Here is a 22,915-nt window from a genome sequence, read left to right on the forward strand (position 1 = left end):
CAGAGCCACACACCGTGCAGTTAAAACCGAGCTGGACTATAAATCACTGTTTTTTGCAATACAAGGAGCGAGAATATAGTATCTCACAGCCTAGCAACAGTCTTAATTAGCTGCTACCGCACAGGCGTGGTAGCAAAGGGTAAAAGCTATTGCAAGCAGAGCCCCAAATCTGCATGTGTTGTTTTCATTTACAATGTTAATGTAGATGACAAATGCTATTAACGTAGCGTAATTAAAGTGCGCATCCTTAACTCTGTGACGTCTCAGCGGTTTGTTTTGTTTTAGGTTGCAGGAAGCATTATGAACTCTAAAAAAGCTGTAAAGAGAGGTTAACAGAAGTTACTGAAAACAATTTGGGATTTAAACTGGAAAGCCTTGTAAAATTACTGCTCTTTCTCTTTTCACATACTTACATGGTTTCTAAACTACTTCTTTGAGGGCTTTTACAGATTCTGGTTGGGAGAAATACTTTAAAAGGACTATTGGGATGAGTGCTGATAATAGATGGGTCTGACTCTTTATAATGATTTATAGTTGTTATTCAGTTAAATTAGACCTTGGTGCTCTGATACACATCTGGTCATTACTTTCTTTTGGCAGGGTTTCCCTAACAGTTTGCCTTCATTAACAGCTACCAAGTGACTCTTAGAAAATAATTAAAATTTCATTTGATGGTATTTATAATACAATGGCTGCATTGTTGCTGGAAAGTGAAATCAAATGCTTGTTAGCCGCAAAATCTCTACAGATGAGTTGCACTGTTTCAGACAGAGAAACTATTGGTCATTTAGTGAAAGCTGTGAAGGCTGATGTGTAAGTGTGTCTGTGAGTGCAAATACACTGATAATGTCATTGCTTTCTTCATAGTAGCATTCCATTCACTCAAAAAATCTAATGGTGTTTGGGTAGTTAAATCTTAGGACATGTTTAAGAAGATGTAATTTAAAAATGGCATTGTTTAAGAAAAAATCCTGTGATAAACTATGGATGTTTTCTGGCTTGATTTCTGTTCCTCAGCTTCGGGTGCAAGACACCTGGCTTGTGTTGGTCAATGGAGTCCATTCGGTGAAGGCACGGGGATGTTTCGGAAGCTCGTTGTAGGCAGCTGTGGCAGTGTCTGGTTTGCAGTAAGGAAGGTGTCTGTGTTCCTGACAGCCTGCGCAGTGGGACGTTGTGACACAGAAGCAGAGCAGGTAGCAGAGTGGGCGGACATGTGTGTGTGTTTAGAGGCTTTTTTTCCCTCCTCCTTCTATTTTTGTGTCCCAGGGAACCAGCACTGTTTGCCTTCCCAGCTTGAAAGTTATGTTGTCAGCTTTTCTGGAGACCACTGACCTCTCAGATACGTGCATAAAAAGGCATGGAAGGGAGTCAGCTTTATGATGGCGAGGTGTGTTCCCACTGCTCTGCTGGAGATGCTGGCTGCGTGCTGGGTGGCTGCAGTGCAGGCTGTTTTGCAGCTCAGTGTGAAAGATAATGTCCCAAAATTTTGTGGTCACATAAAAATGACTCCCCACCGTTTGACTGGAGGTGGCTAGGCTGTAAGTTTGGAACACAGGGGACTTTCAGTTTTTTTCTGTACAGCAGCAGATGGCTTAAGATTTGTTACGAACAGTCATCGGAACATAAGAGGGTGTGAACTGGATCAGGCTGAATGTTCGTGTGCTCCAGTATCCTCTCTCTGATAGTGCTCAGTGGTGGCTCGTTGGTTTCGAGCTGATCTGCACCTCGTAGGCTCAGACAGATTTTATAAAGAAGTCTGGTGCAAACAAATAATGCTGAATGCATAAGAGATAAATGTCAATCTTGTACTTTAAAGCTGAAGGGCTGGTGTTTCTCCCTTCTCATGCGAGTGTAATGTGTAGTGACTCTGCTAAACTTGATGTGGTAGGTTGGGATTGAGCACCTGTCTGACTCAGCTTAATATCTGACTTGCAGTTTATTACCAAGAAAGACTTGAACGTGCCTGAACCTCTTGTGAGCTGGCAGTCTCTCTGCTAGCCCTGAGATGGGAGATCCTCAGAGTATAAAAGAGCTATATGAAACTGCTGTAGCAGAGCTCCCAGAGAACCAGCTGCCTTGTGCAGGAGGTACCATGCAGCCACATGGTGAGGCCCCATGGTGGCCAAACACAGAGGCTGGACCAGCCTTGCTTGGTCCAGTCATCTAGAAGGCAGCATGAGGAAGCATCTAGGTGGCAGCATGAGACCACCCTCCGTACCTTTTGTTTGTGGTCTGCAGCATATGGAGGAACGTCGTCTTCACAAGTCTGAAGGTGATAATGTGCTAGAACGTAAAGTGTTGAAATAGATGCTAATCCAGACCTTTATTTTTGACATCATAGATGTGTCTCAGAGGATTGGCCTGTTGGACTTCTCTTTTACAAGGATACCTAATAATTTGGGTTGAAACAACCCAGTCCTTAGTGGTTTTGGTGTTAGCTGCTGCAGCTGCCTTTAGCTGTACCCAAGACAAGACTCAGTTTTGCAGAGTCACTGTTTATAATCTGCAAATGACAAACCCAGTGAGACACAGTGGGGTTTGTCTGCTCCCTCAGAGCTGGCTTGTCTTACAGTAGTATTATCACCAACTATTCTACTTATATTCAGGGTTATGGTTTACTTAGAAACATTCTGGCAGAAGATCAAGGTATTTTTAGTACCATTCAAGGTTTTGCAATGTCTATACTGCATCTGCACCACAAGACACCTGGCAGATATAACAAAGGGCTTGTGTCCTGCAGAAGAAGTAGCTGGGGCCAAGGAGTATATGGCGCTGGGTGTCTGTCAGTGGGTACCTTGATCTTTTTATGGTTATACAGACTTGTCAAATTAAGATGGTTTTCAACACTGTATTTATCTTTAGCATTCTTAATTTTGTTAAGTCTAGTTGAAAGCATTAAGGAAAATATTTATGAACCTAGATCTCAAGCACTATATACCTAAATTAAATAGTTTGTTTTCTTTTGCCTCATTTTTTGATTCATGTAAATTCCATGGAGTAAATGGAGGCTATGCATGCTCTGTACACCTGACCATCCACTGGATGAGTATGTGGAGGGATTATTCTGGCCCCCAGCATTAGATGTTTATAGGTAAGCTGCTATAGCTTTCTGAGGAGTGTTTATGGCTGAAGTGGAGGAGGAAAGGAATACCACATCTGTTTGCTGTACTTATGGTGTTCCCCCTTTGTATGATTTTGTCAGAGGAGAGGATGGAGATCATTTCCTGCATCCCCTTTTTCTGCTGTCCGGTGATTGCAAAACAGGAGATGTAAGCCTCTGAAAACAAAAATTTCCTTGGCTTCATAGTTGTTGGAAGAAGCTTGAGACATGACTGAATGTAAAAGCTCAAAAGGCAAAAAAGAGAATCCACAGTGAAGCTACATTCAAAAACCTCTCCTGTCTTTGGGTATATTGTGGTGTTTGAGCGCTTGGCCCATGAGGTTTAGTGTTCCGAGTTTGCAGTACTATAATCATAATTTTTATTGTGCTTTCTGTGCAGGTTTTAACTATACCTGGTTTTGGATAGTGTTTTTAATTAACACTTTGACTTTATATGTTGATTGTGTTAATCACGTGGGGAGTTTAGGAGCTACTTGAAAGCCTGTGAGTAGAGAAGTGTGGTAGAATGAGGTATGATACTTAACAAAGCTGTATATTGAGAGTCGTGATATTGAAAGGAGTTCTCCTACTTGATTACAAGCCTCATACATGGGTTTTATGAAAAAGGTTTCCTTACATTTAGAAAATACATGGTTATGGGTGAGGTCCTGTACTTGTGACCCTGTATACAGTAGTAGTAATGCTCTGTGTGTTCTTTCTTTCAAGAATGTGTTTTTTACTGTTAGTCAAGTTGTGAGGCTCGGTGACTTTGTTTTTTTGTTTAATGTGGCCAGTTTTTCTTTGTGAGGAAATCTTTTCAGATTATAAACAGTGACTCTGATAAACGCACCCATTACCTAAGTAAGTAAATACGGGTGTTCTTGTCTAAGCCTGTTTAAAAAAAATAAAATCCGAAATCCTCTAAAGTATTAGCAAGCATTGTAGCTGACTTGTATACCTGCCAAAATTAGATTGCACTTGCCTAAAAATGTGCTTCTAGCCAGACATTTTCGTAGTTTTGCTTGATATTTCTACTGAAATAAAAACCTCCGCAGCGCAGATTGCTTCTTTTTATTTGTATGCTCTCCACTGCAAGTGGAGTAGCCATGGAGTACTAAAGATAGTATATAGTTATAAATGGTTTGTTTTCATAGTAAGAAGTGTCAAGTAACCCGTGCGAGCAGTCACTTATACACAGAGCAAGCATAATACTGTGCTGTTGAACCATGATTATTTAGCACTCACTATGGTGTAAAAATACATTAAATAGGGAGTAGTTGAGTAATAATTGGGTCAGATGCAGAAAAGTGAAAGTGGTAAAAAAAAAAACGAGTAATGAAAAACAGAAGAAGGATCTTTGTGTATGTGGCTGGGACAAATGGCGTTTGTGTGTTAGGAATAGCATCACAAAACATCCCATGGTGAACCAGCCACGCCATAATCCATGCTTATTTGTTGTGTAACAGGTTTAAGGATTTAGCAGTGTGGCTCAAATTCTGCTCTCGGAGTTAGCGAGTCACAGTACATTGTACATCTCTGGTGGAAAATCTACTTGCTTCAGCATTGTCCTGAGAGTCAAGCAGTATTCATATTTGCAGAATGGTAAAATGTGTGATAGAAAGCAGCATGCACGTCCTGGAGGAAAGTGAGTTTAGAAAGCTTTCAAATCGGGCTTCCAGTCCCAGCTGTAGAAAAGAAACTAAGGCTTGTAAGAATACCTTATTGAAGTGAGATTCACCACTACGGATCTTATACTTTAATTTGATGTTCTGCACTGCCCACTTTTTTCCCAGTGTTTCCTTTGGCGGCATGTACACTTGAAATGTGCTTGTTATTATGCTTTTTGCTTGCTGTTATTAATATTGTGTAAATGAATGCAATTGGCTGGAAACCTGTGTTTCAAAAAGGCAGAGAGGTGAGAGGTTAGTGACATGATTTGTGCTTTGTTCGTTTCTTTACTATCTGATAGTCCTTTTGGTTCACTAATAGGTGAACTCTGGGTAGGCAGAAGAAGGCATTAGTTTACTTTTGGGGCTCACGGGAAAGAATCTTGGTTTCTCAACTTGTGGCTGTGCCTGTGATGAAAAGAGGGACTTTGACTCTTTCAAAGGGCGAGTCTTGACTTTATAATGATAATTTGTTCTTAGAAATTGTTTGAAGTTGGAACATTTGGCACTCTATTATAAAGTATATAAAAGAGCATGTTTAAAATATTTCAAGTCCCTGCCTTGAGGAATATATGTACCAATTAGAATACAGCAATATCTGCTACACATATTATGCATTGGGGGAAAAGAAACAACAACACGGAGTGATGGATTTTGTTTTGGAAAATAATTTTGAGTAATTTGTGGAAAATGTGCTTTTAAGAATAAATGGAAAAATAATGGAAAAACAGTTCTAAATGCAGTGTCAAAACACAAGGTCGTAAGTGGGAATCTGATGCGAAAGATGCATTAGGGAGAGTGAATCACTGCCCACACAAAAGAGAGGAGGTGGAACTGTGGAGGTCCTTGAGGGATAAGAATGACACTTGAACCTAACATGTGAGGCGTTTGACCTGGGTGTTATAATCCATTTGACTTTTGGGAGAGCGCTATGCTGTTAGCAGCAGTTACTTGAATAGAGCAGAGGAGAGCATCTTGGTGGCCAGAGATGATTCTGTAGTAAATGAAGATAGAAACACCTGAAGAATGGGCATCTTCTAGAGAGCAAGACAGAAGGGGAAAAGAAGAGGCACTTGCTGACTGTCCTGCCAGACAAGGAGCCAGTGAGCAGGGATGTAAGCCATGCAAGTGAGGGAGAGCCCAAATACAGAATTAGTCAGGAAGGGCCCAAACAGGTTTGAGAGAGAGGAGGTGAAGGTGCTTCTGGAAGAAACAGCAGCTTTGGGGAGGACTGAGAAAACAGGGCTGAAGAGCAAGCAGACTAAGGGAAGAGTGGGGAAAAGAAGTGGCCTTTACACTGGGACTGTGGGGTGGCAGTGGCTTGGGAAGGGGACCATGCTGCCTCCAGGTAGTCCAGAACGGATCTGACAGGCAGGTGGTGTGTGTGGATAGCTGAGGCTTGGAGGCATGGTGGTGATGGAGGTGGGGTGGAGGTGGATAGGAGAGTGTAAGGAAGGAAATTAGTGCTGTAGAAGGGGTGTTGGTGTGAGTGGGATGGACAGGGACCCGGGCTGTGGTGGAAGATGATGTGAATGTAGCAATGATGGCATGTGAGTTCTCTGTCACAAAGAGTAAGTGAGAGGGGAGGGTGTTGGTGTGTATATGTGCTACACAGGCATGTTTCTTTGAAAGGAGAAATAAAGTCTGACTTCAGTATTTGGTGATGTAAACAAATTCATGTTCTTAGTGTAATTGATATTTGTCTTGCCAGCTGATAGATTTGCCTTGCAAGTTGCAGTTGTAATGTATGGAAAAATAAACAATCAGGCAACACCAGACCTTTCTTCCTTGCAGGCTTGTTTGCTTACTATCCTATCAGTGGTAATTGTAGGGAGGTTGTTTTTTTTTTAAGTAGTTGCTCAACATTTACGTGCTGAGGCTGTACAAGAGTTTCTGTGTAGAGGCTGGGTTTTGTTCCTCTTCTTTTTAGTCTTCTGTCTGCTCTTATCCCTGCTCCCAAGGCCAGCAGTGAGCTCAGGAATGGTTTTAGAGATGGATGTCTATCCAGGCCCTTCCATTGAGGATGAAATGCAGAATAATTTTCAGCACTTAGGTAAATTTCTGTCTGTATTTCTGAAGAAACAACTTGTATGCTGTAGATGAGGGATTGGCCCAAAGATTTAAAGTCTGATTAAAGGGCAAAGGGAGGGGAAGTACATATACCTGTTTTTGTAAGGAAGGTGGAGTAGTTCTGGACAGAGTTGTCAGGGTGTATCTTGTGATATCCACAGTGTTCTGACCTGCCAAAATCTGAAGCATGCCTTACATTGTGCCTTAATGAGAATAAAGTTAACAGGCTTGGTAAAATGTGCCTTGAAATTGTATTTATGAGGAGCGGATGGAATCTGTTTGTCTGTCTGGATGATACATTGCAGTGATGTTTCACAGAGATAGTTCAGCATTTCAGACCAAAATAAGCCAGACCAACTGACAGCTGAATGATTTGGTTTGAGTTTAGTTTCTCTTCTCTCTTCTGGGAGCTTTGAAATCCAGAAAAAATCATCTTGTGCTTTGTATTCATTTGATATACAGGACTGTTTCTTTCTTCCCTTTGTGTTTATAAAAGTAAATACATAAATAGAGGAGAAACGTAGTTGCCCCACTGTGTAAGTCAGCTCATGTTTTATGGTAATACCACTTTTGTTGTACTGGCTATACCTGTTTGCTTTTCTGTGCTGATAGTGATAGGGCACTACAAGATTCAGTATGTAATAAGTTGGATTTATCACATACACACTGGCAGTAGCTTTTAATGCTGAGAACTACAGAAAACTCTAAAGTCAATTAACAGGGTAGTGAAACAACAGCAGGCATCTTCTTACCTTTAAAACCACTGGTGAACTTAGGAACTCGTGATCCTTCTTTTAAACTATGAGCAGTCATGTGTCTTAAATACTAAGTGTAAAAAAGCTCAATATCACAAAATATACTTGTGGATCAAGCGATATTTGGGGGTATCTGTGTACCTTAGCGAAAAGAAGGTTAAAATGAAGGTATTTCTGAGCCACTGGGAATCCACAGATTGGCCTTCAGCACTGTCCTCTGCCAGTTTGGGGCTGGGAGTCACTGAGCCAAAGCTGCGTGCACTTTAAGCAACACAGTGGGTCCTGAGTTTCAGCTGGTGCAAACCTAGCTTCAGCTTGGCTGGTTTAGGATCTCAAAAGTGCTGAACGTCTGTGCTCGGGCTTGGGCATAGTCTGCATGCTTGACATTCAGAAATGTTGCAGAGAATGGAAAAACTGTGATTGAAAGTCTTAATTACCTGCTTAAGTTCTTAAACGTTTGAGAAAGCTTCCTAAAATAGACTTTGTTCATGCTGTTTTGTGCTTTGCAAGAGTTTACAGTAAAACACTTTCGTATATAAAAATAAGTAACCCAACAATGGAAAATGAGGTTTTGGTGGTGTGTGTTTTGTGTTGCGTCTCAGTGCTAAACATTGCTATCTCAGAAGGTAATGTTTAACAGAATATTTTATGGCTTACTGCATATGATTATCCCTCCTTGTGTTTCAGGGCGCAGTTCTCTCCCTTTCCCTTCTGCCCTTTCCCTCTCCCTTTCTTCCAGTCTCTTCCCTCTCCCCTTCCATTCCCCCTCCCCCCACCCCTTTTTTTTAATACAGTCTTTCTACTCTCTTAAAACGGGGTTTTGAAAAGAGTTAAGGTAGTATTGCCTGAAAGCCTGTTTCAGTGCTTTATAATTCCTTTATAATTGGGGGGGGGGGGTTAGGACTAAGCAACAACTTGCTGGTGTTATTTCAGAAACAATTTTTTGTTACTGTAAGGCTTTAATAGTTAATCAAACAACAGTGCTGTAATTCTAAATCTGTTAACAGGTTAACGCTTGGCAACACTTACATTTATAAGGTAATGATTTTACTGCAGCAATTTGAGCAGTAGGATATATTAGGTGTAAGAGAAACTAATTTATTACCTTGAATTTCTTAATTCTCCACACAGCTTATTTCATAGCAACGTACCGTAGAAATAATCTTTACCTTCCATTGACCTGCTGAACATAGCTGTAGCTAGTAAATTTGCTTGGTATTAAACATAGAGCTTTTTGCATTTCAGGCCTGCTATGGGCAAGTCATTACAGCACTGTATGAATGTACTCAAGCACAGAAGTTTGTTCCTCACTGGTGTAGCTGTTAGTTGTGGCAGGGAGGAATTTGGGCACATAGGACAACATTGCTTCCTGTAACTTTTTGCTGAGGTAGGAAATCAACAATTCATAATGTTTACTTTTAATTATGCTCTTGCTTTTCTTGCATTCAAATCTTGATTTACACAGCACAAAGGCATTCTGGTTTTAGCTAACGGTACGGCTTCTCGTTTGGTGCAAATTGATTTCATGGCACTGTGTGTGCTTACGGCAGCTGAGGATGTGGTTTGTGTGTAGCTTGCATTGATGGGGCAAATGAAAGAGGCAGCAAGGGGCGGGGTGGGTGGTGTGTGTGTATGTGTGTGATGTACTGTACTGCTGCATTGGCTGCCAGCTGAAGATCCAGTCCCTGTTCTTTCGCAGATAATGTAAAAATTAAAAACCCAAGTATTTCCTTGTCATGACACTCAAAATAAAAACAGATACCTTTTTTGTTTTCCCCATTTTAAGATACAAACTGAGCACATAGCAGCATATTGGTGGGAAAATACCCTGCCCATACAGTTTGAAATCAGCCCCCATGCTGAAGATTTAAAATGGCCATGTTACATCTCCGTGTAAATTGGTTTGCAGTGGAAACCCTAACAAGATCATTAAATATAAAAGCACTGTTAGATGCCGGGAAAATACTGTGCTGCCCATGTATATGTGCATCTCCATAGACATGCATGACTAGACAGCGTCAATGCCATTGATCTGAATAAGGAGGTAATAAAACAGTATTGAGGTGACTTTGCTTGTATTTGTAACTGACTTATTTTTTTGATACTGTCAGAACTGGGGATGTTCCTTCAACTTTTCTTCTAATTTTTACTGCTTGGGAGTACTAAGATACTAAAGTAACTTGGTGGGTGTGGCCAAATGGGAAAACATTATTGTTATATTGAAAAAATTGAGGTCTTTTTTGTTTTGTTTTTGAGATTTTTCTGAAGCCAGGATGATGCTTATATTCAAAATTAGCAGTACTGTTGCAGCATGTCAGAATACGAGCTTTTGTCTTTCCGACATATATCATTAATGACCCTAGGAAAAAAAAAATCACATCTGCACTACTGCAGTTCTTGGCTTTTCTAGGGCTGATCAATAATCACATTGTGTATTCATTCCCGCTAGCCCCCTACCCCGCGAGGTCAACTTTAACTACTAGTCTTTATATTTCAGAAAAAGGAAGGACACAGACTGCCTTATGCATTAAAAATATTGGTCTCAGAGTTTCCTTTGGGTCTAATTTACTGTTACGGATCAAAAATCAGTAACTTTTTTTTTTTTTTTAATACTTTATTTGTCATTTTTCAGAAGAGCTTTTCTCCTCTTCTGCCTTCCCATGCTGTGTTGAGAAGTCTGTTTGGGAACTGGACTGAGGATGCTGAGGCTTGCTATGACTGTGCTATTTAAATGGATCCTCTCCTGATGGCGTTGTAGCATGTGACAATGACAATGGGAGAACAACAATTTCAGGGCCTCGTGTCTGGATGGTAACACAGCTGCTGCAATAAAGTCTTGTTATGGTTGTCCAGTCACATTGTTATTTCTAATTAGACATTCTTATTTACGTTGCATTAGAAAACAGTTTGAGCAAACTAGTAGATACTTGAAGTTAGTTAATTTTCTTCTCCTTGTCTTGAAAGATTAATGTTGCTCTTTTGTTTTGTCCTGCAGCCACAATAAGTAGTCTTGAAAGAATCTTGCCTTTAAAAAAAGCTTTTAATGATTATTAGTTTGGATTATAATCTCCAGCAACTGCTGTAAAAATAAAGGGTTATTGTGGGTAGTTCTGTGAGTGTTAGACATCACCAGTAGTTTTAAGTCTTGTGATGGCATTTTGTGATTTCTGCATTGTTGTTTTTTTCCGTGAAAGTACTAGTGATACTGGCTCCCTTTTATTCATTTCTTCATATTAGAGGGGAAATGTAGTTTGTTCATAATGGATTATTGATTGGTCTGCGAACAGCAGAAGCCCCAAGGCCTTGTCATCAATGGTACTTAGTCTCCCAATAGTGAATGCATCGCTTCATGCAGCTATTTGCAACCCCAGTCTGTAGAATATAAGCCCGTAATTGTTACTCTTGTGCAGCACAGTTTTTAGGGAGAGGAACTCTTCATTGTCATTATGGGATTTTCCCCCTCAATTTGTTCAAAGAATAGTCCCTTTGTTTGAGTAGCAAGATAAAGCTTGTCCTGGATGTTAATGATATATTTCAATTCATTGCTTAGAATACTACAGTGTAACTAATAAAGTACATTTCTTTGTCTCCCAGAAGACAAACACGCACAGTATACTAAAACACAAAATGTGTATGGAGTGGGTGACAGCTCTGTCTTTCTCAACATACCCTGTAGCAGCGCAAAAGCAAGCTCCCCCCCTCTTTCCCTTGCTCCTGAACTGCTTCTTGAGGAGCCACAATAAAATCTGGGTTACAGAGGATGTGCTGACCTTGTTTTGAGAGAGATCACCTCGCTGCAGATGCCTACCTCCTGCTTTTTAAGCATTTGTGGTTTTATCTTCATTTCAGTGTATTCTTTCCCCTGCTAAGGGTGTGGCATCAGTTGAAAAAGGCCTGACTCTGCTTTTGCAGCCCTGGCTGCTGCTCTGAAGCCTGCTGCAAAATGTCATTAGCTCATGGAAGGAGAAGGACACGAAAACATATGATGTATTTGGAGAAGCTCAAAATAATATTGCAGGGTTCAGACAGCAAACTTTTCAAATGGGAAGAGCTTCCCCAGCCGCAGGGCAAGGCTGGTTTAAAATAATTGAACAAAAAAGTATTGCAAAATGCTGCTGAAGGATTTTATATAGCCTAAGCAGAAATAAATGAGTAGAAATTCCTTGTTTGTTTTTCCGTGAGCTTTTTATTTCTCCTTTTCAATCCTGTGTCAGTTTTGGCATGGTTAAACCAACTTTAGGAGGTCTGTTGTCAAGATTGCTGCTTTTAATAACTGAATGCATTTGAAAATTTGACAGTCTTTTAGAACTGGTTTTGGATTTTTGAATAGCTTTTTAGTGGGTTAGCTTGGTTTGCTCTCAGAAAATCACTTCAGAGCTATGCAGTCTTTAGCTAATGGCAACTTTAGTCCATAGGTTGCAGAATGTCAGGATTTCCAGCAAGTATGTGCTTACTACCTAAAGGTACACTTGCTCTACTACCCTCTGATAGCCTGAAAGGTGCTGATAAGCTCAATCAAGCAAAGGGTCTAGAGGCTAGTGACATAGGTCTGTAAAAGGCATTTTGGTAGGGCTGGTGCATAAATGAGGATGGCAGGATCGAGTCTTTAATCAGTGTGGTGGACCGATGGCTCCATAGGATCTAGGTGTTCAGAAGAAACCATGTCTCCTCACAAAGTGAGGAGGAGGGTGTGTAGGTAGAGCACGGCTAGTATGTGTGTAAGGTGGTGTCCCTGCAGCCTAGGGAGAAGACAGGGAGGGGAAAAAGGTCTCTGTGATTTGGTGAGCATGAAAGCTAGTGAGACAGTTGTAAAACTTTCTGTGCCTTCCATCCACTCTTCCCGGGCCCTTTGCTCTCTTCTGGCCTCTGCTCTCAACATCAAAGTCTGTTTGGCTCTGGAGTTACTTGAGCCTCCTCAAATCGAGAGAGCTCAGTTCTCCAGGTTGCTGTTAACAGTTACAACTCAAATTCACCTACACATTTATGTTCCGTGTCCTATCATTTCATCATCTAGAAGAAATTTCAGTAAGATATTTTTTCCACAAGATCATGCCTTACAGTGTTTTCTGTGTGCTGGATTTTTTTTTTTTTTGTTTTGTTTGTTTTGTTTAGTTTTTTAAAGTCGTTGCTTTTGGCAAAAGAACACGGTGGAGTGATTGGAGTGTATAGTCAAAGCTCTTCAAGATTGTAAGAGCGATATTTCTCCAGTGCATTTGTTTTAGATGGGATTTGAAATACTTGCACCCAAGCTGAAAGCAGTTTGTTTTAAAATAGACACTGCACTGTTTGAATAGGTCTGTGTAGCTTCCCAGATTGTATGTTCTTGCTTATTACTTACTGGAGAGTTTTCCCTTCTTGCCGTTACAGCCGTGCAAAGTGATGTTTAAAGTCAGGTTTAGTTGAAGGGAAATTAAAAAAGAATGTATAGTCTTCTGTATGTTAAAACAGGAATAATTTTTGTGTATGTTTTCCTCTCATTCTGCTCTGCACAGGATATCTGTATGTAGCAAATGAATTTTCAATTAGTTTTACAATATGGTACCTCTTGCATTCTATTTTTCAGTTTTCTAGTGTAGTTTATTTTCAGTTTCTTCTTGCATTAATTGTTTTCCAAGAGGCGCAAAAGGCCCTTAAGGAGTGTCTGTCTTGCCTTACAGGGAGTCCTCACAGCATACCCGGTCCTCTTCCAGAACATGCAGGTGGCATTTAGAGTAGTAGGTATTTCAGAGTGCTCCTGTTTTACTTAAAATGCTGGTCCCCTGTACTTTTAATATACTTAAAGACCTGCAGAAGTTGCGAGGATGGTGCAGCCATGCACTGGTGCACATACATCTCCGCCACCAGGGATGTGCTACCATGACCTTGCTGGTGAAGCTGTGACTGGTGCTGGGAAAGGCCTTGTGGCTCCGTGATGACAGCAGATCCCTTTGACCAAATGTATTTTCTCTCACCCAAGAATGGTGTCTGAGTTCGTTTTTAAAAACAGAGAAGTTTTGGTGTCTAAGTGTTTGAAACAGAGTCAATTCTAACCAGTTATTGGTTTAAGCCAGTAGGAAAGCTTGTTTTCCCTTCTGGTGGGGACATTAAGAAAAGTTTATTTGTATTTGTCACTGTGTGAGTCAAGGCAAAGGCTGTCTGTGGGGCAAATGGTGCAGAAACAAGCCTGAAATATTTGGCTGAGCAAAGGCATTTCTCATCATGCCACCCCTCCTGGTTTTGGGTCTTTGTACGTTTCTCTTCCACCTTGCTTTATATACCAAACCTGCATGTAAATGGTAGTGGTATTAAGTGCCTCAGTGACTTTAGTAGGGGCTGGAAATGCCCTGGATACGGGCCAGCATCCTCTTATATGAACTGCTGATCCTTAGTTCAACAAACAAAGTGAATCTAGTTCATATGCCTCTTACAACATACTATCAAACACGCTCAAGGAGTTGTATTGCATTTTGCATATGCACACGTTACTGTGTTTTAATGGCTGCATTGCCATTAAAACACACAAGATACTTTTAAAGACTACATATTAATTCACAGGTTGCATTCGCTTGAATTTCCTTATGGTTTGCAAGTGTGCTAGTGGGGATCACTGTGCTGTGACAGTCTAGGAGAAATCTGCAGGCTGGATGTGACTCTGCTATGGATTCTGTGTGACAGGATGGTGCTAAGGAACTGCAGGGTGAACTTGAACCAGAGCAATGAAAGGTTACCGTCTACCACCTGAAATCAGTAAGAGTTGAAATGTTTTTGTAGTAGCCTTAGGGTAGCTGAACATGGCCATGTTGTATGTGTGCTGAAAGAATTTTTTCAGAATACTTTCAAATTCATAATTATTTCAAAATACAAATATTTTTATTACCACAGTCAGCCTGGAAGAAACAAAAATAGCTGTGACAAAATTTTACTCACAGCAGAAGAGCAATCACTGGGGCTTGATTTGCAAGCTGATGTCTTCCATCCCTTGTGCCATCTTTGTTTCGTGGTTAATGCTAAAGTGGAAATTACTAAGCCAAAATATTATTTTCTATTGGAAGGATTTTGCAAGTGATGTTTTCCTTATTTTGTGCATTCAGTCTTTGGAATTCGAGCTTTCTTCAAAGTTGTTTTTTCTTTTTTCCTGCTTCTTTCCAATGAACACTGGCTTTGCTGTTCTCAAAGAGCCCCTCTAAAAGCATTACTTTTAAGTGGCACTCAAATGATGTAGGGAGGGAGTTCTAAGTTGTTCATATATGTTTATCTCAGTCGATTTGCCAAAGCCTAAGGGAGACCTCTCCACGCTGTGTAAAGCAAACTCGGATTGGGTGAACACCCTTCCTCCTCCTGGAATTCCTGTCTGTGGAAGAACAGGCTGGAATTTTTGTGAGTCTTAAATAATTCAAATCTAGGACTACTTTATTTTAACACTTAAAGTTACACACTGCACTATGTTGGCCAAGCTAAAGTAGTAAAGATGAAGCAATTATCTCAGAATATTTTGGTGAAGACGATAACACTTCCATTAAGTATTTTACACTAATAAAATAATTTTGCAATTTTTTAACTCTTGACTTTTTCCCCCTCAGGCCTAATGTAATATAGGGCTTAGGGGAATCTCCTGTGAGTGGCTAATACCCCTCTTATAAATAATGCTTTCTTCATATCCTCATTTTCATAACTAAGTTTCATTAATGAAAATGCTATAAATAATTAAAGTGAAGTATGTCAAGGCTAAGCACAGGGAAGTTGCGGCCAAGTAAACAAAGGGACTCTGAAGCTTTGGATTTATGTGTGTCTGAACTGCTGCATATGGCATTCTTGTCGAAGTTTGGCTCTTAAAGCTCTTTTGAACTTTCAGACAGGAAACCTTGTAGAAAGTTGAGTTAAAATGGGACCTACAAAAAAACCAGAAGTCACTAGTCTAAAAGTCAGCCTGTCAATAAGCCGTGTTTCTCACTGGTGTAAACTGTAGAAAATACAGAATGTAGAAAAGATTGTAAAAAATACCTGGAAAAATCTGCCCCAGAGCTTGTTGGTTTTTTTTTCTGCAGTGGTGGAGAACATTAGAAAAGAATCTGTAGCTTGTTCGAGTATTCTGTGCTGCTGTTTTAAATGCAAGAAGTTACCCTCGTGTTTCTTTTTATGATTTAATGACTTTTATGTTAAGTCTTTGATTGGGTTGTTACTTGGCAAGTTTAGATTACAGGTCAAATAAATAAGATGTTACTTTAAATTGTTTCGTACATCAATAATGCGGTGTAAACTGCACTTCTATTTGCTGTTTGGCATGTTCGTACCTTCTGGTACAGCCACAACTTCCAGTGGCTGACATGCGTTAAATACCCAGGGAATTTCTTCTGAGGCTGCCCCTCCGTTTGGTTTTAAATGGCTAATTTCAGAGATTAATTTAGATACTCTTGTTTATAAATTTCCTGCTCATCTGGATTTCTGAATTTGGGATTTTATTTTTCTTTTTAGTCACAATAAATTAGTCATAATATGGAAATACTTCATTCAAGGAATGAAATTGCATTTGCATCATGTCCTTTGGATATTACTGTCAGCTCTCTTGAGGAAAAGGTAGTTTGGGTAGATGCTGTTGATAACTCCTCACATGCTGAATGGATATTAGATATTGCAGAAAATCAAACCCAGAAATGTATGGTCCTGTAGCAAATAAGAGACTAGATTATTTTAAACATAATGAAGTTATTCTATAGTGTGTAGCTGGTATGAGCATTGCATCAGTTTTACCTTGCTTTTTGTAAGGCTCATGCTGGTGGTGTAGTTAGACTATTTATTTATTTACACATTGAAGAGATGCAGAGGTGAGTACACCTTAAAATGTGCAACTGTAGATCTGTAGCTGTTTATTTATTGAGTCACAGATGTCAAGTGATAGATGTGTGAATATATAGTCTTGTTATTGCTCTGCATATTTTTAGCTGCATTTTAGGAAGTTGATGTTTTCTTAATGTAGTAATAGATTGGTTCTTTTTATTAGAAAATACAGTATTCTTTGATCTTAGCCATGTGGTGTTTGTAGTACTTAACGAGGATAGGAAGGGGGGAAGATTTTTTCCAGTGTGGTAATTGGAAAAGAAACAATCTGTGGAGACTTACCCATTGTCTTTTGCCATATACAAGGTGGGGAATTGCCGGTGTGTTGCATCTTGCATTGCTGAGGCAGATATTGATGTTGCATTTTGTCATGATGAGATACAAAAGCTTTTAAACGTCTATTAATCTGTTTTGTTAATCAAAGCTGTTTCTTGTTTTGTTTGTTTGTTTATGGTTAAGATTCTGTTTCATTGTGGTGGGCGGTGCTGTGGTTTCCTGTATGTCTTGTTGACATAAATAACTCGTATTTGATATCTACGCACATCATCAGTTTCCTTTGTTAGATTGTGACTAAATATTACACTTTGAGGGGTTTAGGTTTTTTCTTCATTGTCCATCAGGAAATAAGTTCTAGTTTTCCTGAATGCTTTGTCAGGCTCTGGATTCTTGTTTTCTCTCTAATCAAAGTACTGAGCGTCCTCAGCCTCTGCGCCTGCTCTGTGCATGCCACATCAAGCAGAGCAGAGCTGTCTGAGACGCAAAGTAATGCAGTTGCCAGCAGGAATATGATACTTGCTAAAGACTCTAGGAAAGCCTTTTATCTTTGGCAAGTAAGTATTTTACATGAAATTACACATGATGGTAAAGCCACAGATTTAAAGCATAATAACCCGTTCAAGAAATGTTTTCCTCATTTAAGGTATATTTTTAGCCGCTTCTGCCTGGTTTTAAAACAAAAAGTGTTTTGAAAGTTTGTACTTTTTGAAAGACACTCTGATGTCAGTTTATGGAAATTAATATTTGCTTTTTTTTTTTGATTTTACTTGTTTATTAATGATGTTTGCCACTGAAATCTAGATTATCAGCAAAAGGAGAAGCTGCTGCTTTTTGGTGCAATAAATTATAGCACAGTATGCTTCTGAATGTGGGGTGTGTTGGAAGCTTTTGAATTAAAAGTATGAATAGGTTTAAATATATAGGTTTAAGAATCTGCTTACATGATTTCTGTACATTTGTGTGATTTTTTGTTCTTGTTTCAGGTGATCTATGCCATCCATTTACACAGCGCACAGAAGTAAAGCGGGGCTTCAGACTCTCTTGAGCAGCTGAAAGGAGAAACGTTACCCAGAGAATGAAGCAATAAAACATCTCTCTGCAGAACCGTATGATTGAAAACGCGGTCCAGCCCTCCTCTGCTGCCGGGCATGCTTTTGTCCTCCTGCCCCGCTCACCTGATGTTGCAGTAATACAGATGGATCGTAGAAGAGAGGCAGAAATGGAGCTACGGAGATCCTCCAGCCCAGGCAAGCTAAGCAAGAATGACATGGATACTGACAAGAGCATGTGCCACAGCTGCTGCATCTGTGGTAAAAGTTTCCCTTTTCAGAGCTCCTTGTCGCAGCACATGAGGAAGCACACGGGTGAGAAGCCCTACAAATGCCCTTACTGTGATCACAGAGCTTCCCAAAAGGGCAACCTCAAGATCCACATCCGTAGTCACAGAACAGGCACTTTAAGTCAGGGGCATGAGGCGGAGATGGGAGAGGCGCAGCTGGGGGAGATGGGCGTTTCGGAGGGCCTTGGTGGGTGCACCAGCCCCACTAAAAGTACATCTGCCTGCAACAAGATCTTGAATGGTACTGCTCAGGTTGATAGCAGCAAGATCTTGTTGAGAAGCAGCAAAAAGGAGGTCATGGAGGCGGTTCCAGCCGAGGTGGATGGCAAGCTGACCTCTTACCAGTGCACCTTCTGCAAAAACAAATTTGAAAGGAAGAAAGACCTGGAGCAGCACCTACACCAGGTCCATAAACCATTCAAGTGCAGGTTGTGTAGCTACATGACCCTGAGGGAGGAGATGCTCTTAAGCCATGTAGAGAAGGACCATGCTCAGGTCCCAAATGGGGGGGCCTACACTGAGAACTGCAAGAGTGAGCCAAGTGCAGGCGAGTTTCCATGTGAAGTCTGTGGTCAGGCTTTCAGTCAAACCTGGTTCCTGAAAGCTCACATGAAAAAGCACAGGGGGTCATTTGATCATGGGTGCCACATTTGTGGTAGGAGATTCAAAGAGCCCTGGTTTCTCAAAAACCACATGAAGTCACACGGCCCCAAGACTGGGAGCAAAAACAAACCAAAAAATGATTTGGAGCTCATAGCCACTATCAATAACGTGATACAGGAAGAGATGATTGTGACAGGCCTATCTCTGTATGAAGTTTGCACCAAGTGTGGAAATCTGTTTACAAATATGGAAAGCCTGAAAGCGCATAATGCTGTTCACTACCGAGCACAGAGGGGCAGCACTGGGGATAAAGCTGAGGACTTAATTGATGGGAGCCTTAGCTCCTCGGTAACGAAGCAGTTTTTCTTGCAGTGTCTCAATCTAAGGCCATCTGTAGGGCTGGATAGAGTTACAAGAGAACAGCCTGGGAAAAGGGTAGCCGAGCTGGATCCTGTCAGTAGCTACCAAGCTTGGCAGCTGGCCACCAAAGGAAAAGTAGTAGAGCCCTCAGAGTATGTGAAGTATGTGGGATGGGACGAGGCCCTGGCGGATGCAGACGTGACTTACGACAAGGATAAAAGAGAGTATATCCTTGTCAACCAGGAGAAACGCAAGCGAGACCAGGACTCACCCAGCTCTTCCAACAACCCCAAGAAGAAGAGCTGCACCAGTGGGCGCCTGGAGAAAACAGGCAGCACCCCATCAGGGGAGAGCTGCCCGCTCGCCCAGGGGGACCTGGACTACCGCCCTGCCTCACGGCAGAGCCGGCGGGCCACCCAGAACAAGTCCACCGAGTGCTTCGAGTGCGGCAAGATCTTCCGCACCTACCACCAAATGGTGCTGCACTCCCGGGTGCACCGCAAGGAGCGCAGGAGCTGCCGTGAGGGGGGGGCGGCTGCCCAGCCGGACCGCTATGGCTCCAGCAGCGAGGAAGGGGACTCGGGATCTGTCAGTGGGCCCAGTACCCCCGAATCTGCGTCCGCACCTGAGGACTCGGTCACCTCCGGCCTGGGGGAGGAAGGGGCTGAGGAGAGCTCGGAGGAGGGAGCAGCCAACCCCTTGCTAGGTAAGATTGCTTCCAGCTTTGCTCTGCACCGTGTTGCCAGGTTCTGTGTCTCCCGGTGAGGGACATGGTGATGAGCAGAGGGAGAGACGCGTGAAAGCACATGAAAGGTTTAAAGGCAGTGTGGTTGAGGTCCTGTGCCCACTGAGTGCTGCTGCTTGTCTTGGCATGGTGGCTTTTGTTCTTGGCACAGGTAATAAAAGCAAGATCAGAGGACGGCTTCATAAGGTACAAGTGAATTTGTATTTTGGTGAAGGACACCTGAGAAATATTTTAGTTGCCCATAGCAACAGTGTATGGGCAACTACCCAATGCTGTAGGGTAGAGTAGTGTCTTCCCTGGATATCATGGGGGCTGTTTTTCCCCAGTTTATGGGCACCTTGTGCACTGTTCTGCCTGCAGCATGCAGGTGTAGCAGGGGCACAGCCAGTGTGGTGCAGCCCCGAAGCATGTAAACTTGTTAATCTCCAGCGTGAGAGGCATCGCTCTCTTCTTCTCTGCTTCACTTCCCAAATTGTGTTTATAGCTCCAAAGGCTATAATTAATCTCTCTGGATTAAAGCGGTCCTTTGAGCCCAGCACTACTAAATGGAACAAATTATTCTTCAAATAGCAGCAAAGTAAATATTTAAAAGAACACCATTAAGCACTTTTGTATTTTTTTAATATATTTTCTTTCTGTTGTTCACCATTCTTTGTTTATAATACCCTTTTAGAAATGTGAGATTAACCATTCTTTCCTTACTAGCCTTGTGCTGCTTTTTTGTTTGTTTTCTCTTTGGCAAACAGTAATGTTTTCCTCTCATTTTCATTCCTTTTGTTGTGAAGAACATAGTTATCTGTAGAGTTAAATGCATTTTCAAGACCATCGCAGATTAAGTAATCTGCACCATTGTGGAAGAGGGTGGGATTATTTAAGTAGCTGTATTCTGTCAGGATTTTATATAATGTTGTGCTTTCTCCTGGCTACAGACCCCACAGCAGCAAAGGAACACTTTCCAGAATTGTATATTCTTACATGTTTTTCATAAAGTTTATATGTGTATATATATATATTACACACACTTTTTGGTCATTGAGCTGCTTTTGTGAAAGTCCCATGGTTTTAGGACAATTAAAGTTGGAGCCAGCACTACTTGTAAGGTGTAGAGGGAAGAGAGCTCCAGAGGATTGAAGCTGTAAAAAATTAAAGCCATCTGTTTGTCCTTAAATTAACAAGAATGGTCCTAAACTTGATTTTGCTACAACTTGGATCAAGTCCCCAGTGGACAAATCGAGTGAGTGCTAGAACAGAAATGTAAATTAAGCCAGGAACTCCTTTTTTTTTTTTTTTTTGGTCCTTTCCATAAACCACAATTCCAAAAAGTCCAGTGACAGGCTGACTTACATATTTTCTCAGTGATTACTTGCCTATTTGAAAGACTCAGAATTTAGCTTTCCTATCTGCTGTTGGAATTTGGCCACTTAAATGAACTTCATTATGGAAGCATACACACTTTGTGTGAAAATCCGTCAGCTGCTGCCTGAAGCACCTTGGTACAGTTGACACAAGATGTAGTGATAAACTTGCAGCTTTGTCTACAGTTAAATACGGTTGCCATGTTTTACCAGTGCATGTACATTTGCCTTAACGGAAACTGCTGCGGTGGAAAAGTGTCTCTCTGGAGATGGCTAAAAACACCTGAACACTTCTTCCCTGATGTTCAAGTAGGAAAGCTGTTCTTACAGGCTCTCCATATGAAGCGTTCTTGCTGACAAAAAGAGTCATCTCTTTTTGACAAAAAGAGTCTCATCTCTTCGCCAGTCCTGCTTCTTACCTCAACTCAAGCTTTAAGCTCTTCTTGCAGGAGTGAAAGGTGACAGTTAATTTAACATGGCAGTTTCTCCCACAGGAATTAAGTGACTGGCTTAATGTATGCCAGTAGCCAACACCTGGAAACGTATTTGTCATGGTACCAAATTGGTCCCCGTGTTTGACTGTAAAGAACCAGCAAACTGATGGGCCTGAATAAAGGTGCATCTTGGAAAAGGGGTGGTTTTGCATCAGTGAGATGAGAGGGTGGCAGCTGCATGTTGCATTTGCTAATATCATAGCTAAAGAGCTAATCAAGTATTCAATTGGCTGATAAGATTATGACCAAGAGAAATGTTACCCTTACTTATTAATAGAGCTTATTTAAGTAAAATGTGTCGTGAAGCGAATGCTTTTTGCAAGTGACAAAAGATTTTTGGGATTCAAAAGAAAGTTGTTTGGTGGTGGTGGTATTTTTTTGTTCGTTTGTTTGTTTAAAGACATTTTCATAAGTCAATGTTCAAGACTTACATTTCTCAGTTTTCTGTTTTTGGTATGCAGATTTACTGACATTGCCCTTACGCTGTTCTCTAAGGACAGGGAACCTTCTGTCCACCAGGCTGTAGGATTATTTTTACTCTTCAGGTTGCCGCTTTAACTTGAGAGGCCTTCTTTCTTTCCCCTATGAACAGAAACATAAAAGTGTACAGAATATAGGCCAAATTCCGCCCTCATGTATGCGCCTGCTAAAATCAGGTGTTCCGGAATGGTCTTGAAGCACATTTTGTCCTAGAAGTAGTGAGGTTTGCTGTCCTCCCCTGCGGCTTTTCATAGTCACTCTTGCAAGTGAAGCTTTTCCATTAAGAGCTGTGCTCCAGCCCTACAGACAGCATCCTGTCCCAGTGGAGGTGGGCAAGTGGTGCTCTCAGTTCCTCTTCCTGACATACCTCCTATGGTGGAATTTTTACTCCGGCTACAGTCAGGAAAATCTTGGGCTACTCCTAAGGTTATATAGCAACTGTATCATATTTTTACTTTCACATCTTTACTGGTTTTCTCTCCTTTGACACATTACTGTGTTATCCTGGTTCAGAAAAGGGCCTCGAGACTGCCAAGTGCTGAATGTTGTGGCCTTGACTCAGCTGAAGGTTTTTCTTTGTGTGGCTAAGTCTTAATCAGCTGGGTAGTCCTGTTGACACACAGAGTCTTGCGATGGGGGAACTGTCAATGCACCTCTGTGGTCACGTAGGGCCAAGAGATGTTGAGGCTGAGAAGTACTGATAGGGCTTACTGGGAAAGAGCAAGAATTGCACCTTGCATGTGAAATGGGGTTGAGAGCCTCCAGGGTAGGCACTGCTTTGTTCTTAACACATCAGTAATTTGCTGTCTACATAGACTAACGTAATGATTTCTCAGGCACTGGGATAGTGTTTGCAA

General features: G+C 41.3%; 1 protein-coding gene across 5 annotated transcripts in view; it reads left to right on the top strand.

Moving 5' to 3' along the window:
• ZNF516 (zinc finger protein 516) overlaps positions 1-22,915 on the top strand; it is a 128,627-nt gene that overhangs the window by 26,071 nt on the left and 79,641 nt on the right. For all 5 annotated transcript variants that reach the window (XM_065667870.1, XM_065667872.1, XM_065667868.1 and 2 more), the window contains exon 2: positions 17,666-19,690. In XM_065667870.1, coding sequence (XP_065523942.1) covers positions 17,791-19,690 — 1,900 coding nt within the window. In that variant the 5' untranslated portion in view covers positions 17,666-17,790. The remainder of the gene's footprint in view (positions 1-17,665; positions 19,691-22,915) is intronic.

Source organism: Lathamus discolor, chromosome 2 (assembly GCF_037157495.1).
Source record: "Lathamus discolor isolate bLatDis1 chromosome 2, bLatDis1.hap1, whole genome shotgun sequence".
Taxonomy (NCBI): Eukaryota; Metazoa; Chordata; class Aves; order Psittaciformes; family Psittacidae; genus Lathamus; species Lathamus discolor.